This window comes from Eptesicus fuscus, chromosome 7 (genome assembly GCF_027574615.1).
Source record: "Eptesicus fuscus isolate TK198812 chromosome 7, DD_ASM_mEF_20220401, whole genome shotgun sequence".
Classification (NCBI taxonomy): Eukaryota; Metazoa; Chordata; class Mammalia; order Chiroptera; family Vespertilionidae; genus Eptesicus; species Eptesicus fuscus.
Genome location: NC_072479.1, coordinates 58,596,618 through 58,619,888, shown reverse-complemented (window position 1 = coordinate 58,619,888; position 23,271 = coordinate 58,596,618). Strand labels below are relative to the sequence as shown.

At 41.7% G+C, this 23,271-nt stretch overlaps 1 protein-coding gene and 1 long non-coding RNA gene across 6 annotated transcripts in view; one reads left to right on the top strand and one right to left on the bottom strand.

The window, feature by feature from the left end:
- The window catches only part of LOC129149796 (uncharacterized), a 73,038-nt gene that overhangs the window by 5,930 nt on the left and 43,837 nt on the right, over positions 1-23,271 (bottom strand). The window contains exon 3 of the long non-coding RNA XR_008556613.1: positions 22,439-22,560. This is a non-coding gene — a long non-coding RNA (uncharacterized LOC129149796). The remainder of the gene's footprint in view (positions 1-22,438; positions 22,561-23,271) is intronic.
- Positions 1-23,271, top strand: part of ATF1 (activating transcription factor 1) — a 69,601-nt gene that overhangs the window by 20,731 nt on the left and 25,599 nt on the right. For 2 of the 5 annotated variants that reach the window (XR_008556612.1, XM_028144364.2), the window contains exons 3-4: positions 17,424-17,543; positions 19,753-19,853. Coding sequence is in view for 2 of the 5 variants with exons in the window: in XM_028144364.2 (XP_028000165.1) it covers positions 17,424-17,543; positions 19,753-19,853 (221 nt within the window). In the remaining 3 variants the exon portion in view is untranslated. Of the gene's footprint in view, positions 1-17,423; positions 17,544-19,752; positions 19,854-23,271 lie in introns of those variants that run through there. The other 3 variants (XM_008140673.3, XM_028144367.2, XM_054719082.1) reach the window with 3 other exon arrangements.

Genomic DNA, 23,271 nt, shown 5'->3' with positions numbered 1-23,271 from the left:
AACTACCCACCATAATTGCTTTTACTTAAAGTTTAATTTCAGACCATCCTTTGTGGTAACTTTAGGTCTCTGAGTTTGCAAGACTACTATGCAGGCCTTCTCTGAACATGTCAGGTTAGCATGTGGCCCCTTCCTTCCACAAATTTAAAGGGATTAAGTCCAGATTCAGGTATTTGCATAGAGGTTACAGGCTTAGAGTAGTTAAGTTAGCAGGATTGTTACTGAGTCAAGGAACTACAGTGAAGCAGGAAAAGACAAGGATGTTGGAGGTGTATGAGATATAATACTGGACTGTGAAGTTTAAACTGTATAAGCAAGGAAGTGGGGATTTGATGGGTCAAGAGCAGGGAAGATGGTAGGCTCAATGGATTATAGGTTCCTATGGAGTCTAAGAATTAAGAGTCCAATAGTAGAGGTAGTGAATTGGAAGTAAGTGGTACTCAGAGAGAGGGATACTTGAATTTGAGATTTATGGAGAGGTGCATTTATTGGTAATGATAAGGTTTAAGTAAATGGTTCTCAACTGGAGTGGTATGGTCCCTTATCGAGATGTATTTGTAGGGGTGGGGATGAGTTGCCACTGGCATTTCACGAACAGAGGCAGAAATGCTAAATGCTTTGCATTGAGCAAGATATTCCTGCACATAGAAGATTTGTTTCTAAACAAATACCCTGATAAGGTATGATAATCGGAGTGGGTGGTTGAGGAGGGTGGAAGACTGGGCTTTGTAGGAGAGGAATCAAAAACAGAGGCTTGGGCATGGAAGTTGCCTATTGAAGTAAAATTGTATCAAGAGTAATATTGGAGAGAATAGAGTGATTAGGGTACTAAAGTCTTAAAGAAATGAGGGCACATGACACCACACGGTCTGCTGCTAAATTCCTTCCAGAAAACTCAAATTTTAGAGTTTTCTGGAAGGAATTTGAATGGACAGTGTTCTGAGAGTAGCAATGAAGAGCAAAGGAAACACCCACCCTGTCTATAGGATCATGGTAGAGAAGTGCAGGAGAGAGCCATAAAGGGAGGCAGTGTTCATCAGTGGAGAGCTAAGGTTCAATTATGGCAAGAATGTGAGGGGGAGGGACTCAATTCTTACTAAATTTCATTTAATTACAAAGTGTATGTAGATTGAGAGGCAGTCTTGCTTTGTGGACAGAACAATGGATGCAATCAGACCTGGTTTGAATGGTGATTTTGTTACTTAGTAACTCTGGAACATTGACTAAGTCACTTAACTTATTTAGACTTGATGTTCATCATCTGGAAATTAAGGGCATCAGACTTGATGAACTCGAAGGTCTTATCCAGCTCATAACTTCCAGTAATTCTCATATTGTAGGTGAATTTGTATACTTGAACCATGTGACAATGATGGCAAAAACAGCTAACATTTATTGAGTGTCCATTGTGTGCCGGGTGCATTTCTAAGCATTTTACATGTTTTAATGTCTTCAGCCCTCATATCAACCTTCCTACCTGCTTTTATCATTCTCATTTTAGAGGTCACACAACCAGTAAAGCTAGAGACAAGATTTGAATTTCAGCTGTTTGACTTCTGTCACAGTTTGGTTTTCCCAAGAAGCCGACTATGAGATGGAGATTAGCATTCAGGTTTATTGGGGAGTCCTCTAGGGATTACCACCTTGGGAATGGAAAGAAAGGAAGAAAAGGAACCAAGATTGAGCAGAGGGAGGATTCACTCTCAATGAAGGCCTCAACAAACCCCATATCATTAGCTAAGATAGTTCTTTAAGAATTGGGGTAAGGAGCCAGCCAGGCCATTGTATCCCTGCATGCACCAGTCATTGGATCTTGAGAAGGGGGAATGTGCAACCTCGAGCAAGGCATTTCTCAAAGAGAACTGACAGCTGAACACTGTCTGCCAGCAGCTGAGGAATCAGTCTTTAACTAGTGAAAGGAGTTCTGAGAAATACTATATCATAATGTCTCCTACACCTCCAGAGGCTGTAATCACCAGTCCTGTTTCCTCAAGGCAGAGGATGAGGAGAGTTAAAGAAATTACATGTAGACTTGACTCCAAACATTTTTTAATGTTTTTTAATAGATTTCAGAGAGAAGGGAGAGGGAGAGAGAGATAGAAACATCAATGATGAGAGAGAATTATTGATTGGCTGCGTCCTTCACACCCCGCACTGGGGATTGAGCTCATAACTTGGGCATATGCCCCAACCAGGAATCGATCCATGACCTCCTGGTTCATAGGTCGACACTCAACCACTGAGCCATGCCAACTGGGCAGCTCTAAAACATTTTAAAAACAGATTGATCTTCATTCCATTAATAATTTTGACTTTAGAATTTAACCCAAGGTTTGTCCAGGAATATACTAAGAATGTATTTGTGTGCAACAGAGCTTTTGGTAATCCTTTCTTACCAGGAAATTCTCCATCTAATGTCTTGGACATTCTTGATCAGCTGGGTTTTACTTTTTGGTAAAGACAGATCCTCCTGTAGAGGGGGTTAGAAATCTAGTTGAATTTATTTGGATGTTTCCAGCAAGATGGTATAGGGAAGTAGAAGAATTATTTTTCTTTATTTGCTTAACAAGGCCTTTCACAGAGCCCAAAGTTTTAAATTTTGATTAGGTCCAATTTATCATTTTTTTCTTTTATGGATTGTGCTTTTGGTATCTCAGAACTCTTTGCCTAGTCCTATATTTCAAAGATTTTTTTTCCCTCCTGTTTTTTTCTGAAAATTCTATATTTTACATTAAGTCCATGATTCATTTTAAGTTAATTTTTAAAAATATATATTTTATTTATTTATTTATTTTATTTATTTTTTTAAATGTTTTTATTGATTTCAGAGAGAAAGGGAGAGGGAGAGAAAGAGATAGAAACATCCATGATGAGAGAGAATCATCATCGATCAGCTGCCTCCTGCACGCCCCGCCCTGGGGATCGAGCCCGCAACCCGGGCATGTGCCCCGACCGGGAATCGAACTGTGACCTCCTGGTTCCTAGGTCGACGCTCAACCACTGAGCCACACCGGCCGGGCCTTAAATATATATTTTATTGATTTTTTACAGAGAGGAAGGGAGAGGGGGAAGGGAGAGGGAGAGAGACATCGATGAGAGAGAAACATCAATAAGCTGCCTCCTGCACACCCCCTACTGGGGATGTGCCCCGCAACCAAGGTACATGCCCTTGACCGGAATCGAACCTGGGACCTTTGAGTCCACAGGCCGACGCTCTATCCACTGAGCCAAACTGGTTAGGGCAATTTTAAGTTAATTTTTAAAAATATTTTTATTGATTTCAGATAGGAAGGGGGAGAGAGATAGAAACGTCCTAAATAATAAAAGGGTAATATTCAAATAGACCGAACAATAGAATAACCGGATAACCAATCAAAGCATAATATGCTAATGATATGCTAAGGCTGCTCAACTGCTCACTATGATGTGCACTGACCACCACGGGGCAGACATTTGACCAGTCACTATGTCATGCACTGACCACCAGGGGGCAGATGCTCCTACCAGTAGGTAGCTTGCTGCTGGGGTCCAGCTGATAGGGACTGAATGAGATAAGCCAGATACGCCCTGGAGCCCTCCCTCGGTCCCTCCCTGGCCCAATCGTGCACCGGTGGGGTCCCTCAGCCTGGCCTACGCCCTCTTCAAATCCGGGACCCCTCAGGGGATGTCAGAGAGCCGGTTTCAGCCCAATCCCACAGACTACTCCCCTTGGGAGGGTGCCAGACACAGGGCTCATGGCTGGCGAGCACCATGAGCCTCTCACGGTCGGGACTGATTGGGTGCGAGCCCGAGGCAGGCACAGTGGGGCCGGGATGAGCTGGAGTGGCAGGTAGGAGCTGCAGGCAGCGTTGGACTGCAGGTTTCGACCCGATCCTTGCAGACCACCCAGAGGGACCCCATCTGTGCACGAATTCATGCACTGGGCCTCTAGTCTATAATAATATAAGTGTAATATGCAAATTGACCAAATGGCCGAACAGCGGAACAACCATCCAGATGTCCTTCTGGATGACCTTTCGGATGAATGAAGCTGGGGCTGTGAGGGCCAAGGCAGCCGGGGCTGGGAAGGTGTACTCTTGGACGAATTTTTTGCAATAGAGCCTCTAGAGGGATGGAGCCCACAACCTGAGAATCTGTCCTTGACCAGAATCAAACCTTGGGACACTTTGGTCCGCAGGCTGACACTCTATCCACTGAGCCAGCAGTGGACATCCCCCGAGGAGTCCCAGATTGCGAGAGGGCACAGGCCAGGCCAAGGGACCCCACCAGTGCATGAAAATACTGCATACTTTCTTTTCTTTTTTTAATTTATTAACTGTTTTTCAGCATCATTTTTTTTTAATCCTCACCCTAGGGTATTTATTCATTGATTTTTAGAGAGTGTGGAAGAGAGAGGGAAAGACAGAGAAATATCGATGTGAAAGAAACTTCGATTGGTTGCCTCCTGCACTCGCTCTGGAGCCTGCAACTGAGGTACGTGCCCCTGTCTGGAATTGAGCCTAGGACCCTTTAGTCTGCAGGCTGACGCTCTATCCACTTGAGCCAAACTGGCTAGGGCTGCATATTTTCTTAGAATCTATTGTAAACTAGAGGCCCGGTGCACGAATTTGTGCACAGGTGGGGTCCGTCCGGCTTGCCCCGATTGGGGCCAGCCGGGCCGGTCGGGGGGAGGAGCCGTGGGCAGTTGGTGGGTCGGCCCCGCCTCTGATCAGGGGAGGGGGGGCCAATCAGGGGAGAGGCCGCAGGCGGTTGGCCGGCTAGCCCCGCCCTCTGGTCAAACTCCTCATGGAACTCTCGGTCAAGGGGACAATTTGCATATTAGCTTTTTATTATATAGGATTATGTTTTATTGACTTTGGACTTTATTTGTTGTTAGTATTTTTTTAAAATACATTTTTATTGATTTCAGAGAGGAAGGAAGAGAGAGAGGGAGATAGAAACATCAATGATGAGAGAGAATCATTGATTGGCTGCCTCCTGCTACGCCCCCTACTGGGGATCTAGCCCACAACCTGGGCATGTGCCCTTGACTGGAATCGAACCTGGGACCTTTCAGTCCGCAGGCTGACGCTCTATCCACTGAGCCAAACCGGCTAGGGCTATTGTTAGTATTTAGAAAGGCAATTGATTTTTGTTTATTGATCTTGTACCTTGCAACATTGCTGAACTCACTTATTCTAGAAGAGATGATTTATTTATATTTTTAATTTTTTTACTATTTTATGGGATTTTCTATATAGACTGTCATGTCATCTGAAAATAGAGATAGTTTTATTTTGTCTTTTCCAATCTGTATACATGTTATTTCTTTTTCTTGCCTTATTGCACTGGCCAGAACTCTGTTGAATAGAGTTGTAAGAATGGATATCGTTTCTTTTTTTCTAATTTTAAAGGAAAAGCTTTCATTCTTTTATCATTAAGTCTGATGTTAACTGTATTTTTTTACACTGTCTTTTAAAAAATTTTTTAATTTTTATTGTTTAAAGTATCACAAATAGTAGTACATACATCTCCTTCCCTCCCCCCCCCCATTGACCTTCCCCCAGCCTCCCCTACCCCCTGGCATATGCCCTCAACTCACCTCCCCCAGTGTCTTGCATCCATTGGTTATGCTTATATGCATGCATACAAGTCCTTTGGTTGTCCTCTTACCTCCCCCCCACACCTTCCCGCTGTAATTTGAGTCTGTTCGATGCTTCTCTGCCTCTGGATCTATCTTTTTGTTTATCTACACTAATAAAAGAGAAAGATGCAAATTGACAGTACCTTCACGATGCCCACTAGCCAATCAGGAGTGAGTATGAAAATTAACCCAACAAAGATGGTGGGTTAATTCACATACACAGAGTGGCAAGGGGGTGTGTGTGGGACGCTTGCATCGTCGCCATGGCAACAACGCAGGCGTTTCGCACCGCCCCAGCTGCTCAGGGCCTCTGGGCAGCGTGGGAAGGTGGGGCCGGAGCGGAAAGAGGCGCCTCCGGGGCTGGAGCGGAAAGGCAGTGCCAGCAGCCAGGGAAAGGAAGGCCCATTCCTGCATGAATCTTCGTGATTTGGGCTTCTAGTCAGGTTATAATGTTCTTTATTATCCATAAATGAGTGAGAGCATGTGGTATTTTTCTTTCATTGACTGGCTTATTTTACTTAGCATATGCTCTCTAGTTCCATCCATGTTGCTGCAAATGGTAAGAATTCCTTCTTTTTTATAGTGGCATTGTGCAGATGTTCCACAGTTTTTTAATCCTCTCATCTGCTGATGGGCATTTAGGCTGTTTCCAAATCTTAGCTATGGTAAATTGTGCTGCTATGAACATAGGGGTGCATATATCCTTTCTGATTAGTGTTTCTGTTTTCTTAGGATATATTCCTAGAAGTGGTATTACTTCTAGTGGGTCAAATGGCAGTTCCATTTTTAGTTTTTTGAGGAAACTCCATAATGTTCTCCACAGTGGCTGCACCAGTCTGCATTCCCACCAACAGTGAAGGAGGGTTCCTTTTTCTCTGCATCCTCTCCAGCACTTGTCGTTTGTTGATTTGTTAATGATAGCCATTCTGACAGGTGTGAGGTGGTACCTCATTGTTTTGATTTGCATCTCTTGGATGATTAGTGACTTTGAGCATGTTTTCATATGTCTGTTGGCTTTCCGAATGTCCTCTTCTGAAAAGTGTCTACCGTATTTTCTGGCGTATAAGACGACTTTTTAACCCAGGAAAATCTTCTATATGTCCAGTCATCTTATATGCCGGAAAATACGGTATTTAGATCCTTTGCCCATTTTTTGATTTGATTGTTTATCTTCCTTTTGTTAAGTTGTATGAGTTCCCTGTAAATATTGGAGATTAAACACTTATTGGAGATAACGATAGCAAATATGTTCTCCCATGCAGTGGGCTTTACACAGTCTTTTTTAAAATTTATTTTGGAGAGAGAGAGAGAGGGAGGGAGAGATATCACTGAGAGGGAAACATTGAGCGGCCACCCCCTGCTAGGGATTGAGTTCACAACCTGGGCATGTGGTCTGACTGGAAATTGAACAAGCCACCTCTCGGTGCATGGGACAATGTTCAACCAACTGAGCCACACCGGCCAGGGTTACAGTAGGTTTTTTTTTTTTATAGATGCTCTTTGTGAGTTTGTGTAAGTTCCCTTCTATTCCTAATTTTAGGAGAGTTTTTTCATGAGATGATGTTAGATTTGTCAGATGCTTCTTCTACATTAATTGTTGTTATTATATGATTTTTTTCTTCTTTGGCTTGTTAATGTGGATTACATTGATTGATTTTCAGATGTTAAATCAACTTTACATACCTGAAATAGCACTTGGTTATGGTGTTACATTCTTTTTCTGTGTGCTGGATTCTGTTTGCTAATATTTTGTTGAGGATTATTGCGTCTGCATTCATAAGAAATATAGTGGTCTATGGTCCTCTTATTTCTTAATGTCTTTGGCCTCATAAAATGAGCTAGAAAATATTCCTTTATCTTAATATTTAAAAACACAGGGTCCGTAACGACCGACCAAAGGCTCGACCAAACACTGGAAGTCGGTCCTGCAGTCAGTGCTGCATTGCCGTGGCGACCCAAGGAGGCTGCAGATCAGGCCCGGAGAGAGAGGCAGGGTCTGATCCACAGCCTCCTTGGCAGTTGTAGATCAGCCGTTGCCTCTCTCTTTTTCTCCGGGCTTCATGAGCAGCCGCACCTGTTTCTCAACGGGCCTCCGCGGGGGCTGCTGATCAGCCTCGCCTTTCTGATCAGGCCCAGAGATAGGTCCGTAGATGCTGACTGGCATAGAAACCGACCAATCAGAACCAAATTGGCTGGCAGGGGAGGGCAGTTGGGGGCGAGATCAGGCCTGCAGGGGAAGGCATTTGGGGGTGAGATCAGGCCAGCAGGGGAGGGAAGTTAGGGGTGATCAGGCTGGCAGGGGAGAGCAGTTGGGGGCAAGATCAGGCCTGCAGGGAGGGCAGTTGGGGACAAGATCAGGCCGCCAGGAGAGGTGACCAGGCCAGCAGTGGAGGGCAGTTGGGGGTGATCGGGCCAGCAGGGGAGCAGGTAGGTGTTAATCAGGCCGGCAGGAGAGCGGGTAGGGGGTGATCAGGCTGGCAGGCAGAAGCAGTTAGGGGCAATCAGGCAGGCAGGCAGGCAAGCGGTTAGGAGCCAGCAGTCCCGGATTGTGAGAGGGATGTCCGACTGCCAGTTTAGGCCTGATCCCTGTGGGCAGTCAGACATCCCCCGAGGGGTCCCAGATTGGAGATGGTGCAGGCTGGGCTGAGGGACATCCCCTCCCCCAGTGCACGAATTTCATGCTCTGGGCCTCTAGTCCTATATAATAAAACCCTAATATGCAAATTGACCGAACGGCAGAACAACTGGTCACTATGACGTGCACTGACCACTAGGGGCAGATGCTCAATGCAGGAGCTGCCTCCGCTTGAGGGCAGCTGCTGCATTGAGTGTTTGCCCCCCCGAGAGGAAGGTGACCGGCGGCAGAGGGTGGGGCTGGCCAGCGGGCGGCACCAGGCTGCCAGCCAAGGTGGGTGCCAGCAGGAGCCCCCAATCGCCCTGCCCACCAGTCACCCCACAGAGGGTCCTGATCACTGGCCAGTCCTAGGGACCCTACCCTATATATTGGGAACAGTCTCTTAGATTTAAAAGTTAAAACCTGGCAAGGCTACTCTAACACTGAAAAAAAACAGGATGATGCAGCGATGACATGCATGGACTCTGGCTTGCACATTTTGTGGTCAGCCCTGATTCTGACACTTATAACTGTGTGACAAAGCCAATTACTTAACTTCTCTCTGCTTCAGTTTTTCCACCCATCATGTTAGGTACTACTTCAGGGCAAAAAAATGTAGCTACCCATACAATAGCAAGATGCCTTTCACCTGTATGAAAAGTATGGTCGCCCTAACCGGTTTGGCTCAGTGGATAGCGCGTTGGCCTGCATACTGAAAAGTATGGTCACTGGTGCATGCAGTGTCCTGGATTGGCCTAACATCCCCCAAGGGGTCCTGGATTGCGAGAGGATACAGGCCGGGCTGAGGGACCTCCCCCAAACCTGTGCAAAAAACTCGTGCACCGAGCCTCTAGTTGTTTTATAATCTGTTTGATGATGTCAATATCTAAAATCACTAGGGTCTGATTCTGCTGTCTATTTTTGCTTCATGCTCAGGGTGCCTTCTGTGACTGGTTATGTTTTATTCTTTATTGTCCATTAATCTTGATATATTGAAAGGGAATTCTTTGTGGCCAAGGGTGAGAGTGCCTTTCTCCCAGAAGAATTTACTATTGCCTCGTACCTGGAGAACTATTTTCAGGGTTTGAGGCTTTTGTCTCTTTGGACCATAGTGATGTTAACTTGGGCTGTAAATCTGCTGGAGAGCTAGTTACATCTTCTTCGATCCTTCCCTCCCCCACACAACTTTCCTTCTGTTACCTTACCCTGAGTGTGTGGCCCTTGGGAAGTTCCAGTTTAATAGGGGTCTCCTATTTTTATCTAGAGAAAACCCCGGCCTTTAGGTCCCTCCCCCTCTTTCTCTCTAGGTCCCCCCCCTCTTTCTGTCTCTCCCCCCCCCACCCCCCCCCCCTCTCTCTCTCTCTCTCTCTCTCTCTCTCTCTCTCTCTAGCAACTCAGGTCTGCCTTGATAGGTGACTCTGTTTACTTTACTTGTTTTTGCTCTAGCTCAGATTTTGGCCTGGTAATTTAGATTAGAGTCTTTAGGATATAAATGAAGCACAAGACAGAGAAGTGTCAAGAAATGTGAAGTGTCTGAGACTTGACCCTGCCTTGCAAGCTAATAAACTAGATTGCCTCTCCTGGATGCTGGCAGAAGACATGAGAATCCTGGTTCAGAGAAAAAGGACTTTAAAACTTGTGGCACAGCAAACAGCATGAGCTTCATGTTTGCTCAGTTCCCCTTTCCTTCCAAGTTCCATGGGCTAATGCAGAGTGGCTCAGGTGGATGCTGTATTTGCAGTGGGTTTGTATCATTGCTGAGTGGGACTCCAAGCTTAGGAGACACCAAACTTTTAAAGAGAGCTGTTAGCAAACCTGACCAACCTTTATCCTCAAGGAAGACTTACCTTTATTATTCTGGACAGCAAACAAATCTGCCCTTTACCTTGAAGGGAAATCTAATTTGTCACCTAAAGCTGTTCACCATGTCATGTCAACATCCTTGAAAAGATAGTGCAGAACAGAAGTTGTCAGTGCCTCTGCTCAGAATATTCACAGAAACACCCTTAGAGAATTGTCTTTCAACCAGAAGGATGTAACAGTATATCTCCTTTTTGTCCCACCCTCTCCCTGTTTCTGTCTTCCCAACATTTTTTTCTAGATGATAGCAAACTACACGATTTTATTCTTTTACTTTTGCCATACATATTCCCCCTCTTTCTGCGCGCGCACACACACACACCCCAGATTTGTTTGGTGTGAAATTTTGCTTTTCAGACAGGTTTTTAAGAACAAATAAATGCCATATGTTAAGATGTGTGTACAGAAACAGTATTTTTAATTGGTCCCTTTGTGATTGGCTCAGAAGGCAGTAACTATGGTTGTTATCTGGGTTTTTTGCTTGTTTTTTTATCTTGAAGGTCTGTCATAGCACCTGGCCTGTAGGTAACGTTTGTTGAGTTTTATTATCTGTTTAATCCAGAATCTTAGTCCTCATATTCAAAAGATAATAGTGCCTAGATTTGCTTATCTAATCTATCCCCACTCCAGTATTCTAGTAGTTCTCAAAACATGGTATACATTCCCTATCATTGGTGGTATTCCAGATCTCTTTAGGTAATGATAGATGGATGAATATTTCTGTTTTATTGTGTTGAATTCAAAGACATCATATCTCTTATTTGAAAGTTGGGAAATTGGCTGAAACAAGATGGATTGTCAACAATGAGAATGACCTTACTAAAACTTAGAGAGAAAAAACATTTCTACCTGGTCATGCTGGCCTGAGGAATCTGGGAAGGTTGGCATTATCTCCTGCACCTTACCCCTTATTGTTGGTTGGCTGGAAATAAGAAAATTGGTCAAATGTACTGACGTGAGGAAATACAGAATTCAATTTAAAAAAGTCAAAGATATACCCAGAATAAGTGATAGGAATAACTCCACTAAATTATAATGTCCAAAATTGGGAGATATTTCATTAATTCACTAAACAATGCTTTATTTAGGATCTAATGTGCCAGTTGGGATAACAACCGGGCTGAGAATACAGTGTGGAGCAAAAAGAGGCAAGTTCCTCATTCATGGCACTTGCTGTTTGTGGAGGAGACAGGACATAGGCCAGATATTCACCAAGATGCGAAATTAACTCTGAGAAGTGCTACAAAGGATTATGCATAGAATACATAGGATAGTATGGGAGACTGTAATAGGGAATTTGACCTGTTGGGAATAAGACAGCCTTGCTAAGGAAGTGATGCTTGAGTTGTGACCTGAAGGATGAGTAGTTGCTAACTTTCCAGGAAGTAAGGGAGAACTTTCTAGGCATGTGAGGGAATATCTATGCCAAAACCTTGTGGTGGGAAAGAGCATGAAAAGTAGAAGGGACTAGCACTCTCTACTGTGGGCAGAACCAGGGGAACATGATTTCAGATGAAGCAGGAGATAGGAAGCAGTCATTCTGTGCAGGGGGTTGTGTAGACCAGGGTAAGAGTTTTTAGATTATTGGTTTTAAAATTAAAAAGATAACATTTAATAAAAACATTTTCTCTCATTTTTATAGTTAACCATGTAGTTATGGCAAGTGGTACTGGTTATATAGTAAAATAAGGCTTTCTTTTTAAGTACATTTGAGTTTACTAATAAGTGAATAATTGTATAGGACAGTGGTCGGCAAACTCATTAGTCAACAGAGCCAAATATCAACAGTACAACGATTGAAATTTCTTTTGAGAACCAAATTTTTTAAACTTAAACTTCTTCTAAATAGACTCCCCTAAAAAATAATAAATAAATAAATAAATAAATAAATAAATAAATAAATAAATAGACTTGCCTAGGCCGTGGTATTTTGTGGAAGAGCCACACCCAAAGAGCCGCATGTGGCTCGTGAGCAAGTTTGCCAACCACGGGTATAGGAGATAATAGGGTTTTGTGATTCTCCTAAGAGCATGCTGTTGTGTGTGAATTTTTTCTTTTTATTTCAGAGAGAGGAAGGGAGAGAGAGATTATAACATCAATGATGAGAATCACTGATCAGCTGCCTCCTGCACACCCCCTACAGGGGATCAAGCCCACAACCTGGGCCTGTGACCTTGACTGGAATCAAGCCTGGGATCCTTCAGTCTGCAGGCCGACGCCCTATCCATTGAGCCAAACCAGCTAGGGCGAGTGTAAATTCTTTACTACAGTACATTTTAAGGGTTTATTATGTGTAATTCCTGGCTGTCTAAGGATCATTTGAATCTTTTTTCTTTTTTTAATCCTCACCCAAGGATATGTTTATTGATTTTAGAGAGAGAGGAAGAGAAACATCAATGTGAGAGAGAAACATCCATCAGTTACCTCCCATATGTCCCCTGACTGGGGATTGAACCTATAACCTAGATATGTGCCCTGGCCAGGAATCGAACCCAAAACCTTTTGGTGTACGAGACGATGCTTCAACCAACTGAGCCACCTGGCCAGGGCTCATTTGAATCTTTTGTGACCTAGGAAGACTGACATTTGGGGGCAAATACAGCATAGACTTAACTATGGAAAACCCCCATAAAATTATAGTTAAATTATCTTTACCTTAAAGAAAGTAAAAGATGTAAAGACTTGGTTCAGTTTATTTTTCATTTGTATTTTGAATTAATGGCTCCAATCCATTAAGAACTGAGCAGATACTCTGGGCTTAAGGATTTGTCACAGTTGGTACTGTAGGAGTTAATAATTATTATTCCAAATGTCAAAATAGTCTGTGCCTTTTTCCTTGAAATGAAAATGCAAAACAAATATACCTGCTGTGTGGGAAGCAAACTGAGAACATATAGAGTGAAAGGTTGAAAAACTTGACTGGCATCAAGAGAGAGAGAGATAAGATAGATGTCTTAGAAAGAGCACTGGACTTGAGCCAGACAGAACAGGACCAACCCTGCTGTGTTCACTCTTGTGCTGGGTACTTTTCAAAACACTTATGGAGAATTTCAGATCTATTCAGAAGAAGAGCTTATTAAGTTGAACCATTATGGTTCCCATCACCCAGTTTCAGCAATTCGCCGAAACTCATGGCTTCTTGTTCCCCTGCCCCGACCAACTGGATTTATATTGAAGCAAATCCTAGATATCATTATTTCAGCCTTCAGTATTTCAATAAATTGTATCTCTTCAATATAAAGACTCCTTTAAAGAATATAACCACAATACTGTTTTCCCACCTAAAATATTTATTTTTTAACATATTTTTTATTTATTTCAGAGAGAAAGGGAGGAGAGAGAGAAACATCAATGATGAGAGAGAATCATTAATTGGCTGCCTCCTGCACGCCCCCTACTGGTGATCAAGCCTGCAACCTGAGCATGTGCCCTTGACCAGAATCGAACCCAGGACCCTTCAGTCTGGAGGCTGAATCTCTATCCACTGAGCCAAACCATCTAGGGCAGTATTATTTTTTATTTCATTTAATTTTTTTTTTTTTAGTATTATTTCTTAATACCATCAAATAGTCATCAGTATTTAACAATTTCTTGATTGTTATTTCTTGTGTGTGTGTGTGTGTGTGTGTGAGAGAGAGAGAGAGAGAGAGAGAGAGAGAGAGAGAGAAAGAGAGAGAGAAACACATGCACATATTTAACATTGAACCAGGTTCCAAATAAGAGACATATATGTAGGTTCCTTCTCTTCACTTTTTTTTCCTACCTTTTGTTTTCAACGTATTACTCATTTAATCTTCACTATAACTCTGTGAAAAAAAAATATGCTATTTACAAAAGAAGAAACTGAGGTCCTAAGAGTTTAAGTACCGTAATTTGCTCAGCATCACAGAGCTATTGAGTGCCGTTAGCTGAAAATCAGCCCAAGCCAGTCTGACTCCAAAGCCTGTGTACCTTTTTTTTTTTTTAATTTTTTTATTTTATTGATTTTTTACAGAGAAGAAGGGAGAAGGATAGAGAGCTAGAAACATTGATGAGAGAGAAACATCGATCAGCTGCCTCCTGCACACCTCCCACTGGGGATGTGCCCGCAACAAAGGTACATGCCCCTGACCGGAATCGAACCTGGGACCCTTCAGTCCACAGGCCGACGCTCTATCCACTGAGCCAAACCGGCCAGGACCTGTGTACCTTTCTGATATTAGAAGCCATTGGACTCAGACTCTGGATAAATAGAGACTTTTTCCCCATACCGCTCTACTAACTCCTCACACTTCCTCACCCAAGTGTCCAGGAATCTCCTAATTAGGTAGCTAAGGAATATGCTAATTTTTGCCTACTCACTTTTATAAGAGGAACTTTGCACTTAGCTAACCCCATGGAGTGAGAGGAAACCAGGAGGCTTTAAGTCCTGAAGCTTCCAATTTAACCAGAGCAGCTCCAGAAAAATCCTTTTTGTCTTCTAAAATCTCCTAAGAGGGGTTCTGAGTTTGGAGCCATAGTGTACTAGCAGGTTCTACATTCTGAGATGTAGAACTGCACTGTTCAATATGGCAGCCACAAGCCACGAATGGATATTTCAATTTTAATTTAAATTACTTAAAATAAAATAAAATTACCCCTGGCTAGTGTAGCTCAGTTGGTTGGAGAGTCATCCCATACACCAAAAGGTTGCAGGTTCATTCCCTGTCGGCATGTAGAGGAGGCAACCGATTATCTGTCTATCTACTTATCTATATCTATCTACCTATCTTCTCTCTCCCTCCCAAACTCCCTCTAAAAAAATAATTTTTTAATTAAAGAAAATTAAAAATCAGTCCCCAACAGGGGTGTGGGGGCATGTGTGGGGAGGGGTGTGGGATGGGAATGGGGGTACGAGGACAAATATGTGATACCTTAATCAATAAAGAAATTAAAAAAAAATAATAAAATAAATAAATAAATAAATAATCAGTCACTCAGTCACACTAGCTACATTTAAAATGCTTGATACTCACATGTGGCTATTGACTACCATATTGGATAGTTCGGACATAGAACATTTTCATCATTGCAGAAAGCTCGATTAGTGCTGAAAAGTGATGAGTGGAGGCAGTCATCTATGTTTCGTGCTCCTTTGAGAGAAATGTCAGGATTTAGATCAACTTTGAGAGTGAGGGTAGGAAGACACAAGGCTTTGGGAGCCTGAGTAATGAGCATTTTGTATTTTTGAGGTTAGAACAGTGGTAAGGGGGAAGGATAACTGCAAGCTAAAACAAAATTTGGTGCTTTTCTCCCACCTACCTGCCAGACGCATAGTCTGCACAAAAATCACTAAGATTGCCAGGAACCTGGAGAAATTATTGCTTTTATTCTTTTAGAAATATAAATTAATCCCATTAAGGTTCTCCCCATTAGTTGAGTGAGTGGCTTCAGTTGGAGTCTGAAAGGTAAGGGGACTCTTGTTTGTTGTTCTTTTGTTGTTTTTCTTTGTTTTATTTTGTTTTTAGATCTGGACTCTTAAGATTTGTGAATTCTGTTTATTTTTACCCTTTGGTTTCTGTAGTCCCCTATGGAGTACTATCAAAGAGAAACAAAGCTGGACACTTGTTAAAGACAGCAAGATGGATTTCATTCAGACTAGTGTAGTAGGGAAGAAAGACTCCTGCATAAATTGAGCTCAACTTTGCTGAATCCAAAGGTTTTTTAAACACTGGGGTATGCTAGGTGTTAGGTAGGGAAGTTGGTCATTGTGATGCAGGCATCTGTTTTACTAATTGGTGCTTATCAAAATTAGACTCCTATCCTCCCACAGAGACAGGGAGACAAGGGCCCTATCCTTCCTGGTGATTACATTTCAAGGGATTGTTCCAAAATCCTTGAGAAAGAAATTTCTGGGTTGTAGAAGGATTTCCTCTTAAGGATCAGAGAAAGGATTTATAACTGCAGGTTTATTCTAAAGTAAATGGTCTAAGAAAAATGAGGTCAGGGGCCTATAGTCAGGTTTTGGCTAAAACAAACAGTAAATTCTTTTGCAGCATTGAACTTTCTTGGCCATGCATTTTAAGGGGGCTGGTTATCATCCTAGGGACATGACCTTGAGCTGATAGACATTGTGCTAGAATGTGGTCATGTCCTTAATGCCTGTGTTGGGGGTGGGGGTAGGATGGATTCCTTTGTGCTGAGAACCTGCATTTCTCAGTAGCTGGGTAAAATTTATATTAAGAATTTCATGACTTGGGCATTTTGGGGTAATGATAGACTGGAATTTAATCCGATCTTGGGTAGGGGGAAAAGGGCCTTTAATGAAAGAGAATAAGGCACAGTTTGGGGACCTGATACAAATAGGGGAGCAGTCAGGAAGGTGACTTTCAGGATCTGAGAAGCAACTTGGTTTTTTTGTGATTTAAGTTCAAGATGAATGGTATGGACCAGAGTAGTCCAGAGGAAGGCGAGAGATCTTTGTTAATATCTGAGAAAGCTTCTTGAAAGAGGAATCTGTCCAGCCGAAACCGGTTTGGCTCAGTGGATAGAGCGTCGGCCTGCGGACTGAAAGGTCCCAGGTTCGATTCCGGTCAAGGGCATTTACCTTGGTTGCGGGCACATCCCCAGTGGGGGATGTGCAGGAGGCAGCTGACCAATGTTGCTCTCTCATCGATGTTTCTGGCTCTCTGTCCCTCTCCCTTCCTCTCTGTGAAAAATCAATAAAATATATTAAAAGAAAAAAAAAAAAAAAAAGAGGAATCTGTCCAAGAAAGCCTTGAGAGATGATGGGTGGGCTTTTCTTGATTTAGCATTTTATTGTATTTCCATGAAACCTCATTTAACTTCCCCAGAAATAAATTATAATCTCATGATTCATTTATTTACTTGAAATATCTTATTTTTCTTTAAAGACACTGCCCAAAGTTGATATTTCTCTCACTTTTTGACTCTTTATTGGTTTTCAAACAGAGCTCTTCAGTATAACAAAGTCTAAAGAACCTCCGTGTTTTTGCACAGTCAATTCCTCTGTCCAAAATACCTTCTCATGCTTTCTACCATACACACCTTCAGGGAATTGTTTATTCTTCAAAACCCAGCTGAAGTACCATGTTTTCTTTGCTCTCACACTACAGTACTCTTCGTTTTTCCTCTTACATTATAACTCTTACTCTGTTGGTTGTAATTAGTTTGTACTTTTAACCCCCTAGTGCAGTCTCGGGCCCATAGAAGATACCTAATGTTCTGTTAATAGGTGTGGTTAAATATAATAAGCTCTCAATGTGTTTTCCCGTGTTAAGAATTCAGCTATCTTATGTGCATAGGTACAGTATATATTTTGTTAATTGAATTTTTATTTGTTCTTAGATGTCACTAAGAGGATCTGCGCCAGTGACAATTGTACCTCTTCCTGGAGAGCAAGTACAGGTTCAGGGGGTCATCCAGACAGCTCAGTCTTCTGTAATTCACCCACCACACGTGCAAACGGTACAGAAATTCAAAGACTTAGTGGTTGAGAGAGGGGACTTTTATACCCTGAGTCTTCAGACACATTGAAGTTGTGTAGTTACTATATTATAAACCAAGATATAAAGTCAAGGAAATTAGACAAACAAATGAAGCAAATAGAAAAGTTTTAGAATTTCTAGTTTCGTGTATATACTATCCAGTGAAAATAGAAGATAATTTTTGGGGAAATTATTGCTTAGAACTTAAGGAAATTAATTTCTTAAGGGAAAGCACCTTTTTAAAAAATCTCAGTAGTGGTATCTATCCTTCACAAAAAGCAAAGGTGTTAATATTAGCAGTTATCTTATAAAGTAAGACAGTACCTACCTTATGCTTTATGGAGGTCAGATAAAAGTTCTCTCTTAGTAGAGGAAAGTTTTTATTTACATCTACCTTCATATTAACACCTGACAACAGTAGGAAGGAAAGAGCCATCCTGGGCTCCTATTCTTTCTTCCTATGTTATCTTCTGGCTCCTGTGAATCCCATAATGCCTTTGGACATCTCTCATTTTTAGAAGCAGCTGTCCTAGAAGAAATGCTCATTTTCCCTTCTGAATATATGGTGTCTGGCAATGTTGTCAGCTCTAGAGCTGCATTTTTAGGTGGTTTTTGTACACAAACGGTGGCTGCTGATTGGATTTTTGAGTTTTTGTATGAAGGTTTTACTCTTACTTGCTAGTGCTGTCATTAAAGAGAAATACTTAATCTTAGTCTTAGAAATTATTTTCTTACTTGAGTTCAGTGGGAGGCTTTGGAGTAAACTTAGGGACAGTGAAAACAGTTAAAGGTTTAGATTAGAAATGGTATATCCACGATGCTTAAGGAAACAAAAAAGTGAGATTTTTCTTAATCTAATCATTACATTGTTATTATTTGTTGCTCTTATTAGTTCTTAATTATTATAAGTTGTGACCAGTTCTTTTCCATCAAAAAAATAAGATTTAATGTAAGATATAAATAAGTAGTTATACACTAGAACTTGTATTTAACTATTATAACATGTAAAACAAACTTCTCTGGAAAGTTAAGATCTAAGTCTAAATAATAGGGAAGACCTTCAATAGATAGTAAATTTGTTATATCCTTTCTAGAAGCCTGTTTGGATTATTTTATTTTTAAAATGAAGGTGAAGTGAGATGTAATGATGCAAATTTGGACAAGTGTTGGGAAATTTAATACATTTTAAAAATTGAAAAAAACTTGTTTTCTTAATTGTAGATATTACTGTAAGTTAAAACTTGCATATGATTATTGTGTTGACATCGTTTTAAAGGATTTGTTACTAATACTAGTTAACATTTAATGTGTGCTTGCTGTGTACCATGCACTAAGTGCTTTACATGTATTACTAACTCAATAGATTTTTTTAAGTAGCACATGTTTATACCTGCCCTTGCCAGTGACCTCCACCTTGCTAAATCTAATGGTCTGTTTTCAGTCCTTGTTTTACTTCACTTGTTAGCACCATTTGACATGGTTGATCATTGTTTCCTCCTCAGTACACTATTTTCTCCACTTTTCCAAGGACATCTTACTCACTGAGTCTTCCTCCTACCTCACTGATGGCTTGTTCTGTTGCATTTGCTGGTTCCTCCCCTTCTTCCCGTTAATATTCCTGGATTTTGTTCTTGGTCCTCTTCTCTATATTTTTCCATGATTGAGCTCTTCCAGTTTTAATGGCTTTAAGGACTATCTGAAGAGCTGTGACTTCCAAATTTATAGCCCATCCTGACTCACAGGTTTTTGCACATTCAGCAATCTCCTCAATGTCATTATCTAATAGTGAGATATTAGTTGGATATTTAATAGTATTTCAAAATTAACATGTCCAAAATCCAAGTCAGAGAGCATGTTTAAAAAAACACCTCTGAGTAATGTGCAACAGTATAAAAATAGGGTGGAGATAAGAGATTGGTCTTTACAACTCTAGTAAAATAGTATGGCTTTATTTGGGGATAGACATTCTTCTTAGTTCTGAACTAGTTGCACTATATGTTCCCTTAATTAGTTTGGCTTCTTGAAATAAACGTTCTCCTTTTCCATTTCCTTTTGTTTCTTTCTTTTAGGCCTTAGATTAATTGACAAGTAATTTGGGTACCAGGAGACAAGTCACTGTTTCTAAAAGTAAAAATTAAATTCTTTTCCACCTGCTTGTTCATCATAGTAAAACTAGTTCTGTTTTTTAGGTATCGTCTTTATCAGAAAGTGAAGAATCTCAGGACTCATCTGATAGCATCGGCTCCTCACAGAAAGCCCACGGGATCCTAGCAAGGCGTCCATCTTATAGGTGAGTCCTTTCATATCAAACCATGCGTGTGCTATAATACCAAATGATTTCAATTGGTGCTGTGTAAAAACAAACTATATACAGAGGGAGCATGTGTGTATACAAGAAGGGGATTATTAAAACAGATTGGAGCCAGATTATAAAGGGCCCAGGTTGCTGTGCTAAAGAAGAATTTAGACCTATCTTTTGACAAATTATTAGATTTCCACATTTATCTTTAGAGAGTTATCTTTAATAGCAGTATGAAAGGAGGACTATAGATTTTAGGAATTTTAAATTCCTAACTCTGGGCCTTTGTTCCTTATGTGTCCCTTTGCTGAAACACATTGTTCTACATTCTGCATAACTCCTTCATATACGTGAGTCCCCACTTCCTCCTGGAAGCCTTCTCTGATCTAATTACCTTCTCTCCAACTCTCTCCCTACCCCGAGACTTTAGGTTAAGTCTTTCTTCTGTGGCACCCTTTTACTGACCCTCTGTTACAGTACTTATTAATTTCAGAGAGAGGAGGGGAGAGTTAGAAGCATCAATAATGAGAGAGAATCATTGTTTGGCTCCTCTGCAAGCCCCTTCTGGGGATCAAGCCCCCAACCCAAGCATGTGCCCTGACTAGGAATTGAACTATGATCTCCTGGTTCATCAGTCAACAGTCAGTGCTCAACCACTGAGCTACACTGGCCAGGCAAGAAATCCAGTTTATTTAAGGCATGGCCCATGTAATATCTTTTCTGATCCAAGGGCCTACCAAAGTGACAATTCAAGATTAATATCAGTAATTGTTGAATGAATGGAAAACTGGAAGTAGTACAACTAACTGACAGAAGGCTGTTGAAATAATATGGGTGATTTCACATGGGAAGTGGGATAGTTTTGGAGTGGGTGTATTTGAGACAGTTTATGGTAGAACTGACAAAACTAATGACTAGATGATGGATAGGAGGAACAGGAGACAGGGTGAAACCCTGTGTTTGAAACAGAAACAGATGCAGTAAGATTTTTGTTAATACTGATTTTTCTAGAGAGAGAGAAACATCAGTGATAGAAACATCAACATCGATTGGCTGCCTCCTGCATGCCCCCTACTGGGGATCAAGCCCGAAACCCGGTGACTTCCTGGTGCATAGGTCGACACTCAGCCACTGAGCCCCTCCAGGCTGCAGTAAGATGTTCGATGTTATGAGAGAAATACACGTATGGTGTAGTCATTCCTGCCTGGTGGAATGAGTGGGAAATACTTCATAAAAAATGTCATTTAGATCACCACCAGTCTGATAAATTTTGTGAGATACAAGGTGGGAAAAGAGCTTTTTAGGCTGAGGGGAAGTGTAATCAAAGGTAGGTTGTGTGATAAGAAAGAGATTGGCCTGTTCCGAAAACTGGAAATTTAAGGTGCAGGGAGGAAGCAGAGGTTTATAAAAAAAAAAAAAAGGTAAACTGGAATCAGCTTACTTAGAACCTTGTTACAAAATGGAAATAAATATACGAGGCAAAAACATGTAAGACAGGAATGGTCTGTTAGTTTGCAAATTCAACCTTGGATACAGAGGGCAAAGAGAGACCAAAGAAAGAGGCAGACCACTCCACATTAGTAGGTGGGTGGGAGGTTTAATAAGCAAGGGAACTTACTTAAGAGGCTTTTCTTAAGGGGCTATACAATGAGTAGATCTTCAACCTGCTCACCAGAATCTTGAAAGGTTTTATTATACATCTTTATAGTTTCACAAACAAGTATGACAAATCATTCGGCATCTCAGTGTTTCTATAGCTGGACAACTTAGATCTTAATTATCAGCCTGCTGAACTGTTCCTTTTTCAGAAACATAGATACCATCCAAAAATTTTCTGATATCCTTGTTTTTAACTGATGTGGCTTGCACAAAGCAGCTGAATTTGATACAAGTTCAGTGTCATTTCTTTCAAGAATCAACTCACCTTTCTGGGCTTGAGATACTGAACAAGCAACACCTGACCTCATCCAAACTGCGGATGTATTTTTCGCCCCCAAGATTTCTCATTTCAACAAGAGAACCATTCTCCTGAATAATGACGTTGATGGGAAAGTGAGCGCACATAGACCTCATCATGTAACGGAAGGCCAGTGTAACACCCTTGATCATGTTCTGTGCGAACTGTGGCCAGTTCCTTTCTATTTTCCCACTATTTGTCAACCTGGAGCCTCTTTTTCTTTCCAAGGAGACTGAGCTCTACATTGATGTGGTTGAAGTCCCTCTGCAGGGTGCCTCTGGGTCCCTTCACAATAACTGTGCATCCCTTCAGAGTGATGTCCACAGTCTGCTGAGAATGGTCTTCATCCTCGCAGTAGATGCAGCAAAGAGCTCTTAAAAGTTTATGTAGGGGCCTGAACTGAGTTCAGTCACATATACCATTACTTATGAGTGATCACCAGCCAAACTGCTCTGAGTTCAGCTTGTGGCTGCTACAGTTTGTTCCTGTTTAAAGGCATCTGTATACCAGGTGTCAACAGGAATTCCCCTCATTCCCTCTCTACAGGCCTCAGGGGCCACCACAGGTACAGGGATGGGAGCATTTGGAGGATCTATATATTCTATAGAGTAGCACTCACATTTCTAGAGACATAGGGCTGGCAGGCACAGTGCTCCTCTGCTGCAAATAGATGTGCCACTTACTCACAGTGAAGGTTTGAGCCATGGCAGAGGTGAGATGAAACGTATTCTCGAAACCCACCTGTAGATAGGAAAGGAAGTGCTTACCATGATATGTTGTTCCTTTGTGAGAGGCTCTACCTGGAGGAAAGCTGTATACACTGCTAGGAGCTGTTGATCTATAGGGGTGTATTGGGTTTCTGCCCATTTCCAGAGCTGGGACCAATATCCTAGGGGTACTTTCACCTTCTGTTGTCTCTACCACAGTGCTCAAACCCATATCCTACAGAGTCACAGACACATTTAACTCATAGGGTCGCCCTGCTTGAGAGATACACAGATAAGCTACTATTTTTAAAATATATATTTTATTGATTTTTTACAGAGAGGAAGGGAAAGAGATAGAGAGTTAGAAACATTGATGAGAGAAACATCAATCAGCTGCTTCCTGCACACCTCCCACTGGGGATGTGCCCGCAACCAAGGTGCATGCCCTTGACTGGAATCAAACCTGGGACCTTTCAGTCCGCAGGCCGATGCTCTATCCACTGAGCCAAACCGGTTAGGGCTTTGCTAGTATTTTTACCTTCTCAAAGGTGGCTTGCTACTCTGATTCCCAGTCCCACGTGTGCCTTTTCTTCACCAGGCTGTATGAGGGAGAAAGAAATACTGTCCCAGGTAGGAATAAAAGGCCTCAAAATCTCCAAATTCCTACAAAGGCTTGCGTCTCTTTCTAGTTCTTAGGAGTTGAATAGGGTGTCAATAACAGTTCCTGGGACAATGCACATCTTAC